Below are 19,542 nucleotides of genomic sequence, written 5' to 3' on the forward strand. Positions count from 1 at the left end.
ACTAACCACTCGCTTACGCGTCTAGTGCACTTATAAAGCACTAACTAATTAGGGGGGAGGTGCATCAGTATATAGACCACGTAGTCTGCTTTATACAATCAACAGTCACCACCGTCTAAATAAGCATACGATACTATACGTATTTCGTGCCCCTAGACACGACTCACTTATACCATTAAATTGGTACCGACAGTAATGCTAGCTCTACCGCTATTAGAAAATCTCTAATCGCTTAGTCGCCATATATGTTTAGTAATTTAATCTTTTTACAGTCGTTATATATTTTCTCCTATTGCTATAGCCAGGCCTTGAAGTTCTGGTTCTTTAGGCCATTTTTAACCTTAGTATATTAAGTAGATAGGTATAGCTCTTATACTATATTAGTAGGGGCAACCCTCTTCTTAAGGGTTACTAGGGTGTTATATACCGAGTTAATACCTAGTATATAGGTATTAAGGTTCCTAGCTATTATACTAGTAATATAACTTTATAGGGAGGTTAAAGCTACCTTTTACTTCTTATATTCCTTCTTTACTATCTTATACCTCTTATAGAGAATTTAAAGCTTATTCTTCTTATCCTTAAAAGAAGCTATATATAAGGTTGTTCCTAACTTTATATCTTAAGGCCTAAGAAAGACTAGTTTAAGTAAATAGGGTAACTTATCCTGTTTAGTTAAGGGGTTAATATATTTCTATACATCTTCTATTTAAGCTTAAAGCCTAATAAGGTTAATCTATTCGTCTTAATTAGCTTAGTTTAATAATATTACTGTTATAATAATAGCTTAGGTAGGTTAAGAAGTTATATTAAAAGGTGCTTATAAAGACGAATAAAGTATTTAATAAGGGATACAATTAATCAAATTAAGGTGCAGTATAGTAAGTCACCTAGGCTTATAACTTGTTGGAAACATAGGGTGACTTACTAATAACGACTACTCGAGTAGGGTTATAGTGATATTGGTTAATTCTTATTAATAGGAATAAGGAAAGGGGTGAGGAACTTAAGGTTCCTTACCACGCTAGGGCCACGTTGACACGTGACGGCAATATGCTTTATGCGACGGCAACTTGCCTTATTCCCAACACTGGCAACTCTTCTTTTTATAGTTGCTATATATATATATACAAATAGACAGTATATAATAATACTAGATAATATGCAATAAAACTAAACAATATGCAATAAAACCAGATGATATACAACAATGCGGTAGTTGGTAGAATTTAGTAAATAACGCGAAGACGGGTGGGCCGCTAAGACGCTAGTAGTAAGCAAGCTAATGGCGATTTTCTATACCGGGCATGGAAAATCCTAATTGGTTGGTAGAAGTCCATACTGCTACCTAAATTAATTAGGCGTAGCGCTCTTAGTAAGGATCTAACTAATTAAATAACTTTAACCGGCGATCGAAGTTCTATAAGATCTTAACTTCTCTAAATTTCCCTCTTAACCTAACCTTTAACTTATATATGTAGAGTATTTATATTAATAAACGTCTCTAGTACCTTGTTTGGGTTTGCCTTTATTATTATATCTACTAGGTTATCTTAGCCATTAATCTATTAGATCTTAAAGAGTTTTTAACGCTTATAGGACTACCGAAGTGCTATAATATTAATTATAAGACGCTTCCCTTTTATAGTACTAAGCTTAACTAAATACTTATAGAGGGAATATAAGTCGGTATATACGATTATAGGGATAGTAGGAAGTTTAAGCTGGTCTATAATTATCTTAAGGGTAGTTCTAATTATAATTGCCATATTAACTCCACTAACTATTCTATATATCTCTAACGCTAGAACGCTTTAAGTAACGCGCTTGTTTTTAGTTAAGCTCTAATAGATAAGGTTACTATAGATTATAAAGTCATTCTCTCTAGTAGATTTATTTGCAATAATAATCTTATATCCTAACTAGGAGCTAAAATCTTTATTATTTATAAACGATCTATTAACGAATACAAAGAGCTTAGCGGTAGGAAGGTTAATAGGTATATAGAGTAGTCCCCTGTTAAGATAGTTTATTTACTAAAAAAGACGCTTATTTAGGGCAAGAACGTTATTTTTAGTTAGTTTCTAGTATTAAGCGGCAATAGAGAGATTAAAGGAAGCCTTAGGTTAACAGATAGAAGCCATATAAGCTCCGCGAGCGCGTTACTCCACGTATCCTTGCTTTAGAGAATTAATATTAATAACGTTGATCTTCTTACCTTAACCCTTCTAGCGTAGAGCAATAGAGCCCTTATTTAGGGAGAGGATACATCTATTAAAGAGTAATGGTATTACTAAGTTAAGTCTTTCCTTTAGCTTTGCTATAAGGTTTACCTTTACTAGCTTATCTTCTTTAAGAGCTAAGAATTAGTTATCTCCTAAGATGATTATATCATCCGTTTATATGCCAACAATTCTAAATAAAGTTCCTGTAGTTATAATAAGGAAGTAGGGATTAAATATAGAAGTAGTTATTAAAAGCTTCTTCTTATAGTGCTTGCTGTAGGTAGCCCACTAATAAGTTCCTACCTCTGCAATTCCATATAATGGCTTAAGTATAACTATAATCGTATCCTCAGGATATTAGTGGCAAATTTGCTCTAAAAGGTATGCTAGTATTAAGCGCTAAAGGCGCGTCTCTAATTAGGTATAGGCCTAAGTAATATCTTATAGGTAAACCGCCATCCCATTCTTTATTAAGGAGGGAGCTAGCATAATAATAACTTGTTAACTAGCTCGTTAAATTATAGGGGATTATGTAAAAATTACTTCCTTACCGTTATTATTATAACCTTAAATAACTAGCCTTAACTTCTCAAATAGGGTATTAGTAGCTTTACCTTTAATCTTATTAACCATTCTTAACTTAAATATGCGGACTCTATCGAACTTAGTAGGGTCGTATTTCTTGAATTTAAAGACTCCTCTTATAATAAGACCGTTAATCTCCTGCTTATTAGATACTTAGAAAGGAGCTCCTAAAGTTATAATATGGCCTTCCTTTTAGAGCTGTTTTACGAGTTTAAAGTCAGCCTTCTCTTTAGCTGTTATAAAGGCCATTAATAGTTTATCTCTATTCTTAATAGCGGTAATAAATTACTCTTCAAAATTAATAAGATGTTAGCAATTTTATAATCCCTTTAGGTGACCTCTACCGCGTTATAGTTGCGGTATATCTACTATAATTATATTAGAATCGCCTTCGCCTTCTAGAGTACGTTAATTGTGGTTCTCCTTTAGGGTATCCTTTAGGGCATCCTATAAAGGCTTGGAGCTATTATCCCTATAATAAGGCTTAATAATAGTTAAACGGAATTAAGTGGGTCTATAGGGCATCTAAAGAGTATAAGTTTAACTATTAATTATAATGAGTTTATATAGGCCTAACTATCCTCCCTTTTTACACTATATGCGTACCTCCGATTGGAGTAGCAGATTAAGCATAGTTAAGGTATTTAGGCCATTTCTTATTCCTAGTGCGTTATTGACCTAGCACGTGGCGTAGAGACGTCGCACCTCCTTTATTGCCTTATAAATAGCCTTAGCTTATTACGCAATAGAGGGAAATAGTGGAGAATTGTTAGTTATTTAAGGGTAGGCGCCAAAGACTAGTAATATAGGTATGAGCCCATCTAGGCCAGCGGTATTATTAATAGCCTTAATAGCCATCTATAGGATAAGCTCTTTACTAGCACCCTCTAATTCCGAAGAAATAATCTTATATGCGCGGCGTAATAGCGTATAATATTATTTTACTTTTCTGATACTATTATATACCTTAACGGGGACTTCCTTAACCTTAATTGTCATTGCCTTTGCCTATTATCGAAACTCCATAAATAAGAAGTTCTTTCCTACGTTGTAAACGATTTAATTAGGGGGTCCTAGGTAGACATTAATCTAGTATAATTAAAGAGTATTTTATGCGTTCCTAGCTAATATATCTTTTAAAAAGCGTGCGGCTTAGAAGGAGGTTAAGAAGTTAATAACTTAGAGTACTGGCTTACCGCTAAGATATATAACATCCATAATAATGTAGAAGTTAAAGTTATAGTTATCTTTAAGAGTAAACTTAAATCGGCCAGGGGACTTCTAGTTCATTTAGTAGTAGTAGCAGTACTTTATAAGATGTTTAATCACCTTAACCTTAACTTTATAACCTACTCGCTAAAGAACCCTAAGCAATTAGCAAATAGATAGGTGGCTAAAACGACGGTGTAGTTAACGTAACTCTAACTTAGTTAGGTGGCTCTAAGTAACGCTCCTTTTTAGCTGTTAAAGGAGTAACTAAGGGTAACCCCACTTGCGTACAACGGGCACCTAATTATCTCCCTAGATAAGCATATTTTTAAGGTTGTTAAGCTTAACACCTAATTTATCTATATCTTAGATGCAGAATAGGAATAGGGTGTTTGTAGGGACAATGTGGAAAGTAATATATCCTAACGGGGTTTGGACCTTAATTATACTAAGAAAGATTATAGTACCCTTGCCAAAGCAAATTGTATATTAGCCTGCTATTAATTAATTAATTTAAATAGAGCTATTAAGCTACTAAAGAGCTTAAACTTAAGGCTTTCCTGCTGTAGATACTCCTGCGGCTCTAGTATCTAGCATAATACTATAGAAGACGTTCGCTAAGTATCTGTTATTAAAGGAGAACGCGGAACTTTTCTTTAGCTTATTAAAGATATCTAACTTTATAATAGAATGGAGCGTAGATTGGTTATTAAGGATAGCAACGGTTTATGTGCCATTTACCTTACTATACTTAGTGAAGTATTAGTTAGAAGAGTAGTCCTTAATTTCTATATCCATAAGGAGCTGTTCGGCCTTATTAACCTCACCCTTAAGATCTTCTTCGCCTTTATATTGAACTAGGAAGTTTTAAAAGTAGGCCATAGTAACCTCTCGGTTTCTAACGTTTTATACGCTCTGGCGAAACCTATTATATGCCTCCTTTTGTCTATTAAGAGGGTATCTAGTTAACTAGTAATTTGGCTTCTTATAAATATAGCACTTCTTCTAATAATTGCTCCGAAGTGAACCTCTATAAGGACCTCCATAATTGCCTTATAGTTAATATTAATTATACCCTTTACTGTATCCCCTACCACGTCTACTATATATTTAATTAGTCCAGTTATAATTATGTTGGTTGGCCGGGTTGATTAAGGTAGGTTAGAGTTAGGCGTTAAATTACTGTACTTTTTAAAAGTATAGAGCGGTGCTAATAGAGGATTTTAATTAAGTATATACTCCTTTGTAAGTACTTATAGGGTTAAAAAGAGCGAGATTGCATTCTTTAATACCTTGGCATACACTAATAACTTAATCGCGTAGGCTAAGGTCCTCTTAATATAATTTAGATAAACTACGCTAAATTATCTAAAGTTAATTAAAGAGCTTTTAAAGATAATTAAGCCAAGAGACACCTGGGTTCGTAGTAATGATTCTTAAGAAGGTAGTCTCTCTCTACTCTAATATATATTGTTGCTTATTCTCTTCTATTTTAAAGTAGCATCTTATTTTATATATTATTTAGTTAAAATTATATCCTTTTCCTGCTAAACAATTATAATAGAAGGTACTAGCGCGGCCCTTAAGCATAATAGAATAGGTGTTATAATATTAGTTAGGTTTTAGTCCAACCTTTTAGTAACAGTTATAGAAGATACGCAGCTTCGAATTAAGGATGTTATATAGTTCCCCGTTAAACTTCTTCTCCTAGTCTATATAGAGCTTTATAAGCTTTATAAGCATTTTTAAGGTGCCTCTAAGTGGTATTAGACCACATTAAAATTGCATTAGAGATTAAGGTGGGGATTGCTTTATAGGCTACAATAGAGATATAGGGCTTAGTAGAACACGGCGTAGTACCTAATCTTCCTATAGTAGAGTTTAAAGGTTATTAAATCGCGAAGCAAGGGGATCTTACGCTTGCTCTTAAGGGGTAGTAGTTAACATTGCTAGTTAAATTAGTAGATCCTAGGGAGCTAGAGATAGAGGTAGAAGTGATGGATATGGAACGTAAGAACTTATGCCTAGAGCAATGGAATTAGAGCGCGTCTCTATTGGCGTATTGTTTGGATTCCATTATAAGTTAAGCTTCCTCTTAGTATATAGTTGGTGCTTAACCTCTTATAGAGTTCATTTATGCTCTTCTTTTGCGTTAATAACTTGCTCCTGGATATTATCTCTAATAGCACCCCCATCTATAGGGACAAATACTCTATTCTCCTAAAGGAAGTTACGGAAGTCTTATATAACGTCCTTCTTCGCAAGAGCCTATATTTCCTTTATCTATCTAATAAAGTCCTCCTTTATACAACACTATAGCTCGGTATTATTATATTCGCTATCTATATAGTGTACCATACAGTATACTAAGAATCCGTTTAGGTCCTATTCCTCGGCGTTTATAGGGTTAATGTCTGTATCTCACGTCTCCGGGTTAATACTTTTCTCGTACTTCTTTAGGTAGGTTAATGCTATAGTAGGTATAAAATTAATGGGGTGTTGTACGTCAAAGGTAGGTAGGGTTTTTAGCTTTGTAGAATCTCATAGGTTTACTATTAAAAGGTAGGTAATTAAGATGTTGTTAACGCGTTTCGGACATTAACTTTAGGACCATAGGTTTAGTAATACTTCTAACCTAAAGTACTTAACCAAATCTTCGTATATATAGTTGTTTAACGCGTTTCAGACGTTAATTTTAGGACCGTAGGTTTAGTAACACTTCTAACCTAAAGTACTTAACCAAATCTTTGTAAACGTGGTTATTCTATATAATAGACGCAACTTAGTATCTCCTAGTACTCAGTAACACTTCTATTACTAGTTTTCCGCAAGTCTAAGGTAGCACAGTATCGCCGGGATCCATTCCATATAAGCGTATATAGCACCCCTATACAAGACTATCTCTTCTATTCAAAAACCTAGCTGCTCTATAGTTAACTGTATATTTAACCACTAATTAGTATTAGAAACACAGGGTAACTTACCAATAACAACTACTCGAGTAGGGTTATAGTGATGTTAGTTAATTCTTATTGATAGGAATGAGGAAAGGGGTGAGGAACTTAAGGTTCCTTACCACGCTAGGGCCACGTCGACACGTGACGGCAATATGCTTCATGCGACGGCAACTTGCCTCATTCCCGACATAACTGTTAATTAGTAATCTATATACCAATAAGTAAGTAAAGAGTAAAAACTCTGTCTATTTAACTATAAAGAAAAGAAGCTATTTATATATAAGGTAGGTATCTAAAATAGGAAAGGGAGGGGGGGTATATAACTAAAACGGGGGTAGTAGTATACCCGGAATGAGAATAAGGATAGGGTAATAGGCTAAATCTAACTACTATAGTACGCTAATTATAACTTACTGGTACTATAGCTCTACCTTTTTAAGATAAGCTTTCTCTGTCTTTAGCTTAAGACGCTTTTAAACTTTAGTGCCGTCTATACCCTCCCTACTTTAGTTAGAGCCCTTTACCTTTACTATAGTAAGGAACTTATAAGGGTTCTTTTTTCTTAGCATTTTATAGAGAAATAAACAAGGTAAGTAGAAGCTAAGGTAAAGAAGAAAGGGAAGAGGAATATAAAGATAAGCTTATAGGAACGGACGGGTAAGCTATAAAGCAGTAGGTAAAAAGAGAGAGAAAAAGAGAGAGAAGATAGGATAAAAATTAAGCGGTAGGTAGGTAAAATGGAGTAAATGGACGTAACTAGAGGAGATTTTATGGCAAGAGATAAGGCACCTCCTCTTTAACCAATACCTTTGGGGGCGCTATGTTATATATAGGCGCAGCTTAGGATAGGCGAATGCTCTATTTTAAGGGGGACCCAGTTTTAGGAACCCTGTGGGCCTAAAACGCGGCCCTTAAGATTGTTATATAGAGTTAATAATTTGCATTGGTAAGGACGTAGCGCTTTTAAGGCATGATTGGTTAATAAGATGGAGGAGCAGCAACGTAACTAAGCAGCCTGAGCATAACCTGAGCAAGAGGGTGAGCAGCCTGAGCGGCGGGTGAGTCAAGGGTGCTTGGCGCCTGAGTATAGCGGCGATGCTGACTAACCGAGTCGGATTCCGCCAAGGGGAGTTTTGGTCTGTGACTACCACCAAAACCGCCCGATTCTCTAAGATAATCCAACCTCGAGACTGCCACCCGCAGAGAGGATATGGCAATTATTATCTCGAACCATACTCTACTGCCGGAATACGTGTCTGATAATCCCTCTTAAGATGAGGACAAGTCATCTTTGCTGCAGTCTAAAATGACATATCGCAATGTCTTGCAAGGAAGTCTCTATATGCTAACACTTCCCGAGCCTCTCCGTGCGCTCGGGTATTCTCTGTATGTCCATTCAATCTTAACTCGGAGATAATGTCGTAATTTTATGAGGGAGTTCCTCTACGATGACTTCATCCGGTTCCTTGGCCCTGGACTACCATGCTCTCCGTGTTAGATGGGTCGCATCGCGTCTCATCTTACAGCCCATTCTCAGCCCTCTGGCATATTTGCATGTATCATCTTATATCTCGGTGCCTTCCCCGAGGCATTCGGTCTTCCCTGCTTGTGCTGTGTCGCAATCTTACCCTTTCAAACACAATGGTCGCCTGCGTTTGTTCTTCCTCTGGGTTCCTAATCTATCTTTTGTTGGGGTCTTAATCCTCCCTTTAAGTAAACTTCTTTATCATTCTATGAAAGTTCGATTGCTATGGAAGCCTCTGGCACTGAGATAAAACCATCGCCGAAACCAGGGAAATGGCAAAATCGCTAATACATTCACACTTCAAACGAAAGAAGTGAACTACAACATCTTTAATGAGATCTGGCAAAGTAAGTGAACTGAACTTTGCTTTCAGGTCTGAACTCGCACTCCTTCATCTTCCTCTGCTTTCAACTTCCAACCCACCCTCTCACCTCACCCCCTCGCAAACCTTTCGTCCTGGACGCGATTCCATTTTGCTTCATCTAAATCACCAAGCAATTTACAAGACCCTTCACAGCAAAATACAGGACAACTACCCACCGCCTCGCTTTAGTCGCTTTCAATCAGTCGCCTCACGCCTCGCGCCTCACAACGTGCATTCTCGACTTCTCTGAATTATGCCATCAGATGATGATGCCATATCTATCTCTGACGATGAGGACGCCATTTATATATCAGATGATGAGGATGGGTTTCAGAGTCCACGTAAGTCGCAATCATCCTTATGTGCAGCTTCTTGGTGACCACTATCAATCACGAAACAGAATTTCAAGATAAAAATCTCATTTGCCCTTTCTGGGGAGTTGAGTATTCGTCCAAGTAGAAGCTAAAAGTTCTGTAATTCCTCAGCAAAAAAAAAAAACAGAAAGCGATCTTTGTACATCTTAAGAGCTTTTGTTGACTCTAGCGTTTTATCTCCTTACACTTGGCCCATGACCTTAGCTCGTTCTATATCTTGTACACACTAGAACGCATTGAGCTCGTTCAACGATCCAGCTTGATACCAATCACTATAGCGAGGAAACTAGATCTTCGGTTCTAACCTTTCGCTAGCAAACCTCGATCCTCTCTCCATCCATGACACGATCACTTTATCCGACGACGAAGACAACGAGCTCGGATATGAAAGTGATTTAGAAGAGTTGACTAAGGAGTGTTATAACGATCGCATTGCACGCGCTAAAATCGGTGAATCTCTACCTGCAGTAATCGGCCAGCATTCTTCCACCCCGAGATCTGCATCTACAGGTTCCCAGGCCCGCAACTTGCCTCCCTGGTATCCCTTCGTCGAATGCTTCACGCACAGGCTAGATAATGGTGTGGAGTTGAGAGTGGGCGAAACGGTGGAACTAAAGCGAGGTGGGCAGGTGCCTTCAAGTCAACAACACAGTGGAGACTTCATTCGGATAAAACATATAATTCGAAACTTAGAGACGGATCAAGTTACCCTCCGCGGACAGCGATTTCGTCGAGCTAAGTACTTGGGTCAGATTTTTGACTGGAAACTCAACGAGGTTGTAATGGTGCTTAATGTTGATGAAGATGACCCACGGCCCGCTTTAGTACAAGGGATGGAAGATATCCAAACTAGTGAAGTTGTTGGCAAGAGAGATCTGATAGTCACGAACGAGGAGTACCCAAGGCTGAGCTTCCGTGAGGACCCTCAGTCCAAAACCGAACGTGCCGTGGACCTCAAAGAACGTATCTTCAACCACGGAAAGCTTGTCTGTCGATGGGTTGAAATCTCATCATGGAGGACAAGGGCTACTCGACAGACCAGAGGGCAAAAGGCGTACGGTGGAATAGTAAGAAGAGTCTATTATACCGAAGCAGATAGGACTGGCAAGCGTGTTAGTGGTAGGTCAGATGCCTCTGTAGGCTCTCATTTTAACCCCATACACCTTGAAAATCAAGACGTTCAAGCCATGTCCTCGTCTTCTCGGAAACGCGCGCTGCACCGGTCTCCGTTAGTCGAACTCCTCGACCAAGCCGAATCGCCACCAAAACGTCACCGTGCCACATTTGGTCGCAAGTATAAATACCTCTTTGCAGATGGTTTTCATGGAGCAGGAGGCGCATCTCGTGGGGCAAGAATGGCTGGTCTACATATCGCGTGGGGCTTCGATAAGGAACCATTGCCATGCGAGGCATACAGACCAAATTTTCCGAACGCGAAAAGCTTTCAAATAGGAGCAGCTGACTTCCCTCCGCCGTCATTTAATCCTCTATGTCCTTGTATCGGCATTCTCCATCTTTCTCCTCCGTGCTGCTTTTTCTCGCCAGCACATACTACAGCAGGTCCGAACGACCAAGACAACCATGACGCTTTATTCACTGTTGGCCCACTTCTCAGAAAATGCAATCCGCGTATTGCGACATTGGAGCAGACGTATGGCTTGCTGGAGCATCACCGGCACAGCTTCAGAAGGCTCGCTCACGATATAATCACAGCTGGGTACAATTTTCGTTATCGGAAAGTCAACTGTGCAGAATACGGTCTTGCTCAAAAACGAAAACGTTTGATCATTATTGCGGCACGCCAGGATATTCCATTGCCTCCGTTCCCTGAACGCACTCACGGGCATTCAGGAACTGGGCTGAAGCGGTTTACTTCCGTCTACGATGCTCTCGAGCCCCTCAGGACGAATCCGAGAACCTGGGACCCGTACCATGAGCCCGAAAGCAAGAAACCACTAGATAAACCGCCTTACGACGCAAGAAACAGTCTACTGCCTGGATGCATCACTGGAGGTGGAGGACAAAATTTCCACTATAGTGGTAAACGTCGCTTTACCGTTAGAGAATATTCGCTTCTTCAAGGTTTCCCTATGTCCCATGAGTTCGCTGGTAGCAGCAAAGCTGCCATGCTACAAGTCGGCAATGCCTTCCCACCAGTTGTTGCTTCAAAGTTCTTCGAGCAATGCGTGAAGACACTTGAAGACTTCGACAATGGCCTCATAACTGCTCATGATCCTGTCATCTCGGAGGACCTACCAGAACCATCCCAAATCACTCTTCCCAGACGTTCTTCGGCCACAACGCCTAAAAAGGAGAAGCCGAATGAGGCTCTTCTCCACCGCTTTTCTACACCGAGACGCAATGCCGCCTCACGCCACGCCATCGAGCCAGCAAGTCTAACGCGCTCAGTTAGGGCGGTTACAAACGCCCGAGCGCTGCGTCAGCAGCTGACAGAACGCGAGATCATCGACCTGACGGACTAAACGGCCCGTTCCCGGTCTCGGGAGACCCCTGCTGCCATCAAGGATCATTTCAACATCTTCGCTTGAGGATTGCTGACAGTGTCGGTCCCTGTAAGACCTCGCCATCGTTTGTCGCTTGATTTCCCGTTTCTCACCGATCACGTATGGAATGCACCGTGTTTTCCGAGAGATTGGAGGATCCTGCTTACCGCTATCCGCGCCCAACCCTTCTCGTTCGTCCACCACACGCGGCACTGCATGAACGTCGTGTTAACCTTTTGCCTATTCGATTTCCCTTGCTCCTTTGATTCGGAAATAGTCCTACTGATCCCCGCATTACGCTACAGCCTCCTGTTCTATTTCCGGAGCTGACCCAGCAAGCCGCTCTCGCGGTACACACCTTTTTCTTTTCGTAGCATTGAGCGTTATGCATATCCACTAGGTGCAGCGCTTAACGCAGATCTCACTCAGTAGCTTCTGGCATTTGGGCACATTGTTAGGCATCCCCTTGTTGGAAGCGCCGCTCAGGATACCCCAGCGTTCTTCTGGCTAGACAGCACAGTGAATAGCATATACAACATATCGTTTCGTGGACAAGGAGCTTAGTGGAAGCAACACGTACGACATAATAGATATTGAAATATTCATCCATCCATCAAGGAAGTGAAAAACGCAAAGAACCATGCCACGAAACCTCCCGAAACTCCACACGCCATACGTATCAAAATGAGACAATTGTCCAAAGGAATGTGTGGACAACGCAAGAATTCCCATAAAAGACTTCGAGGATAGTAACCAGATCTCTCTAGTGCTGCTGTAGAAGGATAATTTGTCCCAGCCATGTCTCAACACGTCTCACCTTTCAAATATAGATTAGCATATCTAAGCTCCCTCCCCCACCGATTCGGCTTGTTTCACATCCTGATTCTTCAAAATCCTGTGCATTCTTAGAACCTGTGACGTGTTAGAATACTCACGTGCCCAAGGACCTTGCTAGAACGCCCTATAGTAAAATGCAGAGTAACTTATTAATATCTTGCATGCCTTATTTCTTGTAAGCGATCTAGACGCCTAGCCGGGCCCGCTGTCATACCTGAACTCGGCCCTAGTGCCGTGGCTAAGAGCTTCGCTCGAAACACAGCGCGGTGTTGGCGGATGGGGGTATTTTTGGAATCTTCGTTTCTGTTTGGGAGACTGTCAGAATGGAAGCATAGGCGCGAGAACTGGGTTGTTGCATGGGTCGTAGTCGGTCGCATTGAAGTTCCGATTTGAGATAGAGACAAGTTGTAATAGGCTTTGGTGTAGACCGGCGGTGCTTCTGATTACCAGTAATGTGCGTCGCCGTGAAAGGATGTTGTTTGATGATGCAGGGATGGGACATGATGGAATTATCCTTCGTGGTTCGTGTTGCTTAATTCTAATTGCCAAAGAGCGCGTGACATCGATCGTCATGTAGTTCGAGGAGGTGTATGCCAAGCTCTAGCTGTCCAAATGTGATAGTTTCCATTGTAGGGATGAAAACATCGCGAAGAATAGTGACAGCACATGAATATGTCGTGAACGCTGTGTTATAGAGTGAATTGTTGCACCTCCTGGAATGAAGGCATACCATGGTGTTCTCCTTGATAGAGGAGAATATAGTCTAGCCTGTGGTTGATTGTGAGTGTAGTAAAAAAATTAGAATGATCTTAGTGGGGTGTGATTGGTCCAAATTAACTCGCTACCGGCCGCGCTACTGCCGCACCGCATACACCGCCTCTTACCTGTTGATGTTGGCGATCAAACAGCATAATTTCATACGTTTTTAAGTACCAAGCACGACCATTTTAACGTATTTTTAACGTATTTCTACCTATTTTAGGTACAATCCTATACAGAAATGGTATAATTCCGCGCAATTTGATCAGCACAATCAACACGCATTTACAACGAGATCAGTACTGTTAAGGTAGCCGTTGACCGCTAACTGGCACCAAAAGGACCAGTCCTTTTGGCAGCGCCAATTAGGACAATATATAGCCTCAAATTCCGGTCAACAGTAGCTCCTCTCATCTAGACCCTGATTGAGACGAAAGATGACCCAGTCAGAATATCTTTCCTTGTTCTTAAGCTCGGCGTAGAGTTTGTTGCACACCTCTTCCATTTCCCCCGTCAATTTCAGTGGTAAATCTTCGTATTGGCCACAGGTAAAGTCCAGCTTCTCCGCTAGGTCACCGAGCTCGCTGTCTACAATGTCACGGTCTTGCTCCAGCCCTACGGTCACATCCTTCAACAAGAGGTCACGGTTCTCGTTATTTTCAAGCCGTTGCCTCGTCCGACGAGCATGCTGGATTAGGCTGGCAGAGGAAAAGATTCTGTTCCCTCTCTGAAGCAGTTAGCGTGTAGATCTGTAGCTTTTCCGAGAGTTGTTTCTGCAGTTCGGTAGACGTGATGGGTTTAGGGAACGACGATGGGCGTTTGGGTTGACCTGTAGGAACAAGGATCAAGCAAATGTGACTACTGTGTCAGAGAACGAACGGGGGCGTGGCTTGGTGTCTATGGATGCAGCGGTACAGGCAAAAATATGCCACGGGGAGAGGAAGGGGATTTTATAAGGATTCAACTAATCCCAATAGATTGTCATAAATGACCAGCCAGAGGGCGTTTTTAACTCGAGATGGCTAATATTCCATTGTGTGCTGCGAAGTTTTGGCGCGAGGACGATGCAATGCTGAATATCTCTGTCGAGCTTCTTGGGACATACTTCGGCGGCGTGATGCAATTTGAATTTAAGACAACCAAGTAACGAAATGACGCAGAGCCAGATAATCGAGACACGAGTTGTGAAGCAAACTGGTGAAGCAATTTTCAACAGGGAAAGAGATGCCGAAGGAGGAAGTATGTCGTTGGGTTTGCCTACTTTGGAAGTAGGTTTCAAAGTAACTAGGAATCGAAAACTTTAATTTTGCTTTTGATAGCGTGGATAGCATGGACACATATTGACCATCGTCTATCGCCTCATTTAATTCGAGTAGTTCATTGGCTAAGTTTCCTCAACCCACCTGCGTATGCCACGGCCATTTCTAGAGAAGGTATGGAAACCGGCCATGATTTTTTTTGGACAGTTCGAGACCATTGACGAATGCTGCCATGAAGAGAAGATATCTCATCGCTGGGATTGGACAGCCTAGGCTAGCGATAAACTTTGTTGTTCTTACAATGCCTCTTCTGAGTCAGTACACGAACTTGGGCGGTGGGAAGTTCCGCTGGTTGGTGTGGTCTGGGACGTGGTTGGTATAGGTATGGATGACGGAGGACGAGTGGCAAGCATTGAGGATGCTTTCCTCAGGGAAGGCACCTGATCAACGCATCCTAGTATAGTCAATGAGGCGTCTCAAGAATGTGGATGTCTTATGGGTCTGCTTCCAATGTTCCAGCCAAAAGCCTCTCCAACGCATAATCCTCACCGCTGTGACTTGGACAAAATAGGCAGGTATATGTAAAAAATTTATATAGTGCGGCGCATATTCGCTGTTCGCAGTTCACATTCTTGTGCTTTATAACGTTAAAAAATCGATATCAGACAGCCACCCAACCGAGACATTATAAGAAAGAAGGGGCACGACACAAAATTGTAAAAATCGCAAGATATAGCCAGTTGACACCATCGTCACCACCCCAACCACTCCATTCCGATCCACGACACAAACCCTTGTATGGAGCATGAAACAGATCTCCACCGGCTCCACCGTAGCCAATCTAAAAAGGCAACGCTCCACCACCAACCAGAGCATGCAAGCCACACGGAAAGATGGAGGATAAAAAGACCAGTAAGACCCCAGGGATGCATCCGCGCTTGAAAAAAAAAAGATCTCCGCCACCAGTTTTTCGCCCCTTCCGCCAAAAGCACGCCACCCAAAATTAACCATGTGAATGGTAAGAAAACCGGTGAAGTAAGCGAGCTGACGAAGGACCCCAGCTCAGCGACGCCAGCGCATTACAAGCAGTTCCTCACAGCCTCACCCCAACTGGGGAAAAGAGTCCGTGAGGAGATAGATATAACGGGATAAACGAGTAAAGTACCAAATTAAGCAAGCAATGCGCAAAACAATAGAAGTCTCATGTAGACTTGGCGGCCGTGTGATGCAAGTGTTGTGAGTGGTGAGGGCGGATGAGGCGGGCCTGCATTCGTGTTTCGAAACAAGAACACGGCAAACGAAACTTAAATCCTATCCTTGCACATGTGCCACCAAAATGCTTGTTTGGTTCACTCGAGCGTTGATTTTGACTGGGAGGGAAAAGACAGACGAGTGAAATTCGAGGAATTTTGAAAGTAAAGAAAGGGACATGCATAAAAATCGCTGCAGATATACCACCCACCCACGTGCACCAGCCATCCACGAACCCCAAAAAGGCATGATTGAGGCGAGGCGAAAAAATTCCAAATAGCAAAGAAAAAGCAATGTAGCCACACCGTACCGGGCATTTCTGGGCAGCTCCAACTGTGGCCGTGAATTTTTTGGCGGAGATCTTGCACTTCGCCTTCTCTTTTCGTCAAACGCAACCCTGAGCCTCAATCTGCCTCACCAGAGATCCAGCTCTGGAAAAATCGCCCGGCTTTTTTCGCACATTTCGTTCAGTACCCTCCCCTTCGCACCTCACGTGCTCCATTAGAAAATCCCCCCTCATTTTTACATTGGTCTCCTATTTAGGGCGTTGAGCATATCACTGTCAGTCGAGCTTCTTTCTATATCCCCGCTCACAATGTCAGTGATACGCATGCCCGGTCTGCTGCTTGGCTGTGACGTTGGAGGAGGTGGAGTCCTCCCTTCGGAACGAACCGGAAGTGGACGGAGAGCACTGTCGGCGGGGAAAGCCGGGTAAGGAGCTGACCCCGGCGTACTCGGAGCACCTTGCGTGTTCGGGGACGACGAGGTGCGACTCGGGTCATAGGAATACGCGCTCTGCGGCGAAGAGCGGCGGGGTGGTTGTGCAGAGTAGTACGGTTGGGCTTGCGGTGGCGGGGCAGAGTGGTATGACGCAGAAGAGGACGCTGGAGACACAGCGGCGGGTGTTAGAGCGGTTGGGTCAGGATAAGTGTAATCCGGGCCGGGGCCTCGATGAGCGGGGAGCTGTGACGCTGAAGCAGGATTTGGCGGGGGAAGAGTAGGAGTGTGCGGCTCGGCGATGGGCCGCTTCCTGCTATTGTGCGCATCACGGCTACTCCAGTCATCGTAGGCACCGCCCAAAGGAGATGCGTATACAGGGCCAGGACCTGAAGCAGAAGCAGAATACGGACCTGTCGGGCTGGGCAAAGGATAGCCCTGCTGGCGCGGTGCAGGAGGGGCATATGCGTCCTGTTGATGTTGATGTGAGGCAGGCGGGAGTGGTTGCCCGTATGCGCCATACAACGTTGGAGGAGCTTGCCCGCCTCCACGCCAGACAGTGTGCGCGGGCACAAATGCTTGAGTCTGAGCTGAAACTGGGGTGAAGATGCACTCTTGCGCAAAACGAACGCAGTTTGTGCAACGCCCATCGTCTGAGGCCTCAAATCCAGAACAGCGGATCTAGGAAGTTTTTCTATAAGCTAAAAAACACCCCTTTGAAAGCTCAAAAAAAACCCGAAAAATCAGAAAAATCATCACTCACTTTGCGTCTTCTGCAGTAGCGGCAAGCTATGGCGGTTCTCTGCCGCGGTGCGGGCTGCTGGGCATAAGCCATGTGAGGAGGGCCAGGTCTATATGGGTCTGGAGGTGGAGCAGCACGGCTCCATTCGTGCGGAGCGGGAAGACGGTAGGGAGGTTGAGGTTGTAGAGCCGTCATGTCGGGTCGTGGTTCTGCCGGAGGAGGGAGTGAGGTGGTAATCTAGATGAAGTGAACGTGAGTCAGCATGAGAAGAAGGTAGCAGGCGGCGCAGCAGGTCCGGGAGACGCGTGACCTAAGACGTACATGAGAATGCGGCGGATATGTGCCGTTTGTGGGTTGTGAGGATGTTGGAGGCTGGGAATTCCAGTGAGAAGGAAGCTGACCTTGGCCGCCTGGGTGGTGTGGGAACATTTGCAAGTGTATATGGGCCGTGAGTTGCCGCCACCGCCGCCGTGCCTAAATTTCCACCTTACAGCTTTGACAATGCAGCGTCAATCATAGCCCTAGGCTGAGTGAGAATTGGGAGAGAGGGTCTTGGAGGAGGTGGAGGTGCGGTGGTGGTGATTCGATGGGCGGCGTTGTATGGTTGCACAAAACCGGACGGGCCGCACGACAGGCGGGATGCAGGTCAAAGAGGCAGTGCACCGATGCAGGAGCGCCAAGCTCGAACAGGGAGGCGGTCGGTGGAGAGGGAGTGGGGTAGGAGGGAGGATATTATGCAGCGGACCGGGCTGAGGCTGCTGGAGGGCTGGGAGGCTGGAAGGCTTCTCGAAAGGAACCGCGAGAGCGTCGGCGGTGCGAATGGAGACTCGTCGAGGATACCGGGGGAAAGGAGGCGAACGACGATCCAGCAGAAAGGTCCTTGGGTTTTGGGGGAGACGGTAGCGTCCACTAACTAGAACCCCCAAGAAAAAGGGCTCCCGTCTGTTATTATTAACGGTGCTCGTCACACTCCGCCTGCCCCCGAGCGGAACCACCAGAAGAGCAGCACCATCTGTGCTCTGGCTCGCCTGGCAACACTGGCAGCACTGGCGAGCACTGGCTCCCTCGCGCCCTCGCACGCCCGCAGCCTCCCTGGCCTTCCCTGTCACGCTTGAGGCGATCCCAGCCCGTCACCCGGAACGCCGCCGCGGATTCGCGGACAGAGCCAGCTCTAGCGGGCTTGTATTGCGTTGGCGCCGCGCCGTGTGCTGAGCGTCGGACGGGGGCGCTGCTCCTGCTGAGGGTGCTGGAGCCTTGCTGGCGCAGGTGATGGCTGATGGTGTTGGCGAGCGGTCAGCTTGGGATCATCGCAAGGGCGAAATGCTCAAATGCAAGGCTAAGGGAGAAGGCCCGTAACGGCACGCGGTAATGCCCGCATGCACAGCCAGGGCTTTGCCACGAGGAACTCTGCAGGCGCCCACAAGCGACTGATCTCCACCCCCAGGCCACCCCTCAAATCTCTGGCTGCAATAAAAAGGCCTGGCAGCCAGCAGCTGCTGGGCTTTTGCCGGCCAACGCTGTGCCGCACTCGCAGCGCTGTGCCCGACCGACCCGAACCATGTAGCGCTCATCCACCCCACAACGGCTTTGGAAGGTGGAGGATTGCCTTTCGGGCTGCGGGCCAGCAACCAAGCAAGCACCAAGCACTAAGCAGCACCAACATCAGCACCAGCACCAGCACCAGCACCAACACCAGCGCCAGTACCAGCAGCAGTACCAGTACCATCAGAGCACCAGCTAGCAACCAGCTATTTTGTGCGCGCTCCAACGGCACCGCGCGCTCTGACCGCAAAATGGAGCGGCTTTCCGTCCCACTGTTGTTGGCGCAAACCCTATCACGGTTTCACTACCATTCGACGAACCAGCGTGACAACCACGGGACGACGCGGTGGCTAGATTTCCGGTTTGACCGGTCCTGAGCTCTTGACACACCTTTTGCTCCTCTCCAGCGCTGCCGGCTCGGCTCTGTTCAGCTGCTGCCCGCCCTTTGCTCGCCCTTCGCCCGCGTCTCGACCCGCAAAAACGGGCACAGAGGCGACTATGCGAACCAAAGAACTCCCCAGCACGTTTCGAGTCTCAGACTCACTTCCGTCCGTGACCCTGGTAAGCGGGTTTTGGCCCAAGGTAGCAGGGGTACCTCGGGCTTGGGCGCTCGTTTGGCTGTGTTGCTCGGTCTGACGCCGAGATTTGACAGACGTCCCATGCAGGTAGGGCTGCCGCTCGTGCAGGCCTTG

At 44.3% G+C, this 19,542-nt stretch overlaps 2 protein-coding genes across 2 annotated transcripts; one reads left to right on the forward strand and one right to left on the reverse strand.

Annotated features, from left to right (window-relative positions):
* Positions 1–9,118: 9,118 nt before the first annotated feature.
* K441DRAFT_699951 (S-adenosyl-L-methionine-dependent methyltransferase) lies at positions 9,119–11,722 on the forward strand (the record flags this gene model as incomplete). The annotated part of the gene is made up of 2 exons (XM_067653208.1): positions 9,119–9,206; positions 9,555–11,722. 2 exons carry the CDS (start codon positions 9,119–9,121, stop codon positions 11,720–11,722), a joined length of 2,256 nt encoding a protein of 751 aa, XP_067498730.1.
* A 4,649-nt stretch (positions 11,723–16,371) lies between these two features.
* On the reverse strand, positions 16,372–17,737 carry K441DRAFT_690116 (uncharacterized protein; the record flags this gene model as incomplete). The annotated part of the gene is made up of 3 exons (XM_067652357.1): positions 16,372–17,247; positions 17,330–17,545; positions 17,630–17,737. The coding sequence occupies 3 exons, from the start codon at positions 17,735–17,737 to the stop codon at positions 16,372–16,374; spliced, it is 1,200 nt and encodes a 399-aa protein (XP_067498731.1).
* Between the last annotated feature and the right edge of the window lie 1,805 nt (positions 17,738–19,542).

This window comes from Cenococcum geophilum (assembly GCF_001692895.1).
Source record: "Cenococcum geophilum 1.58 unplaced genomic scaffold K441scaffold_58, whole genome shotgun sequence".
NCBI classification, from domain to species: domain Eukaryota; kingdom Fungi; phylum Ascomycota; class Dothideomycetes; order Gloniales; family Gloniaceae; genus Cenococcum; species Cenococcum geophilum.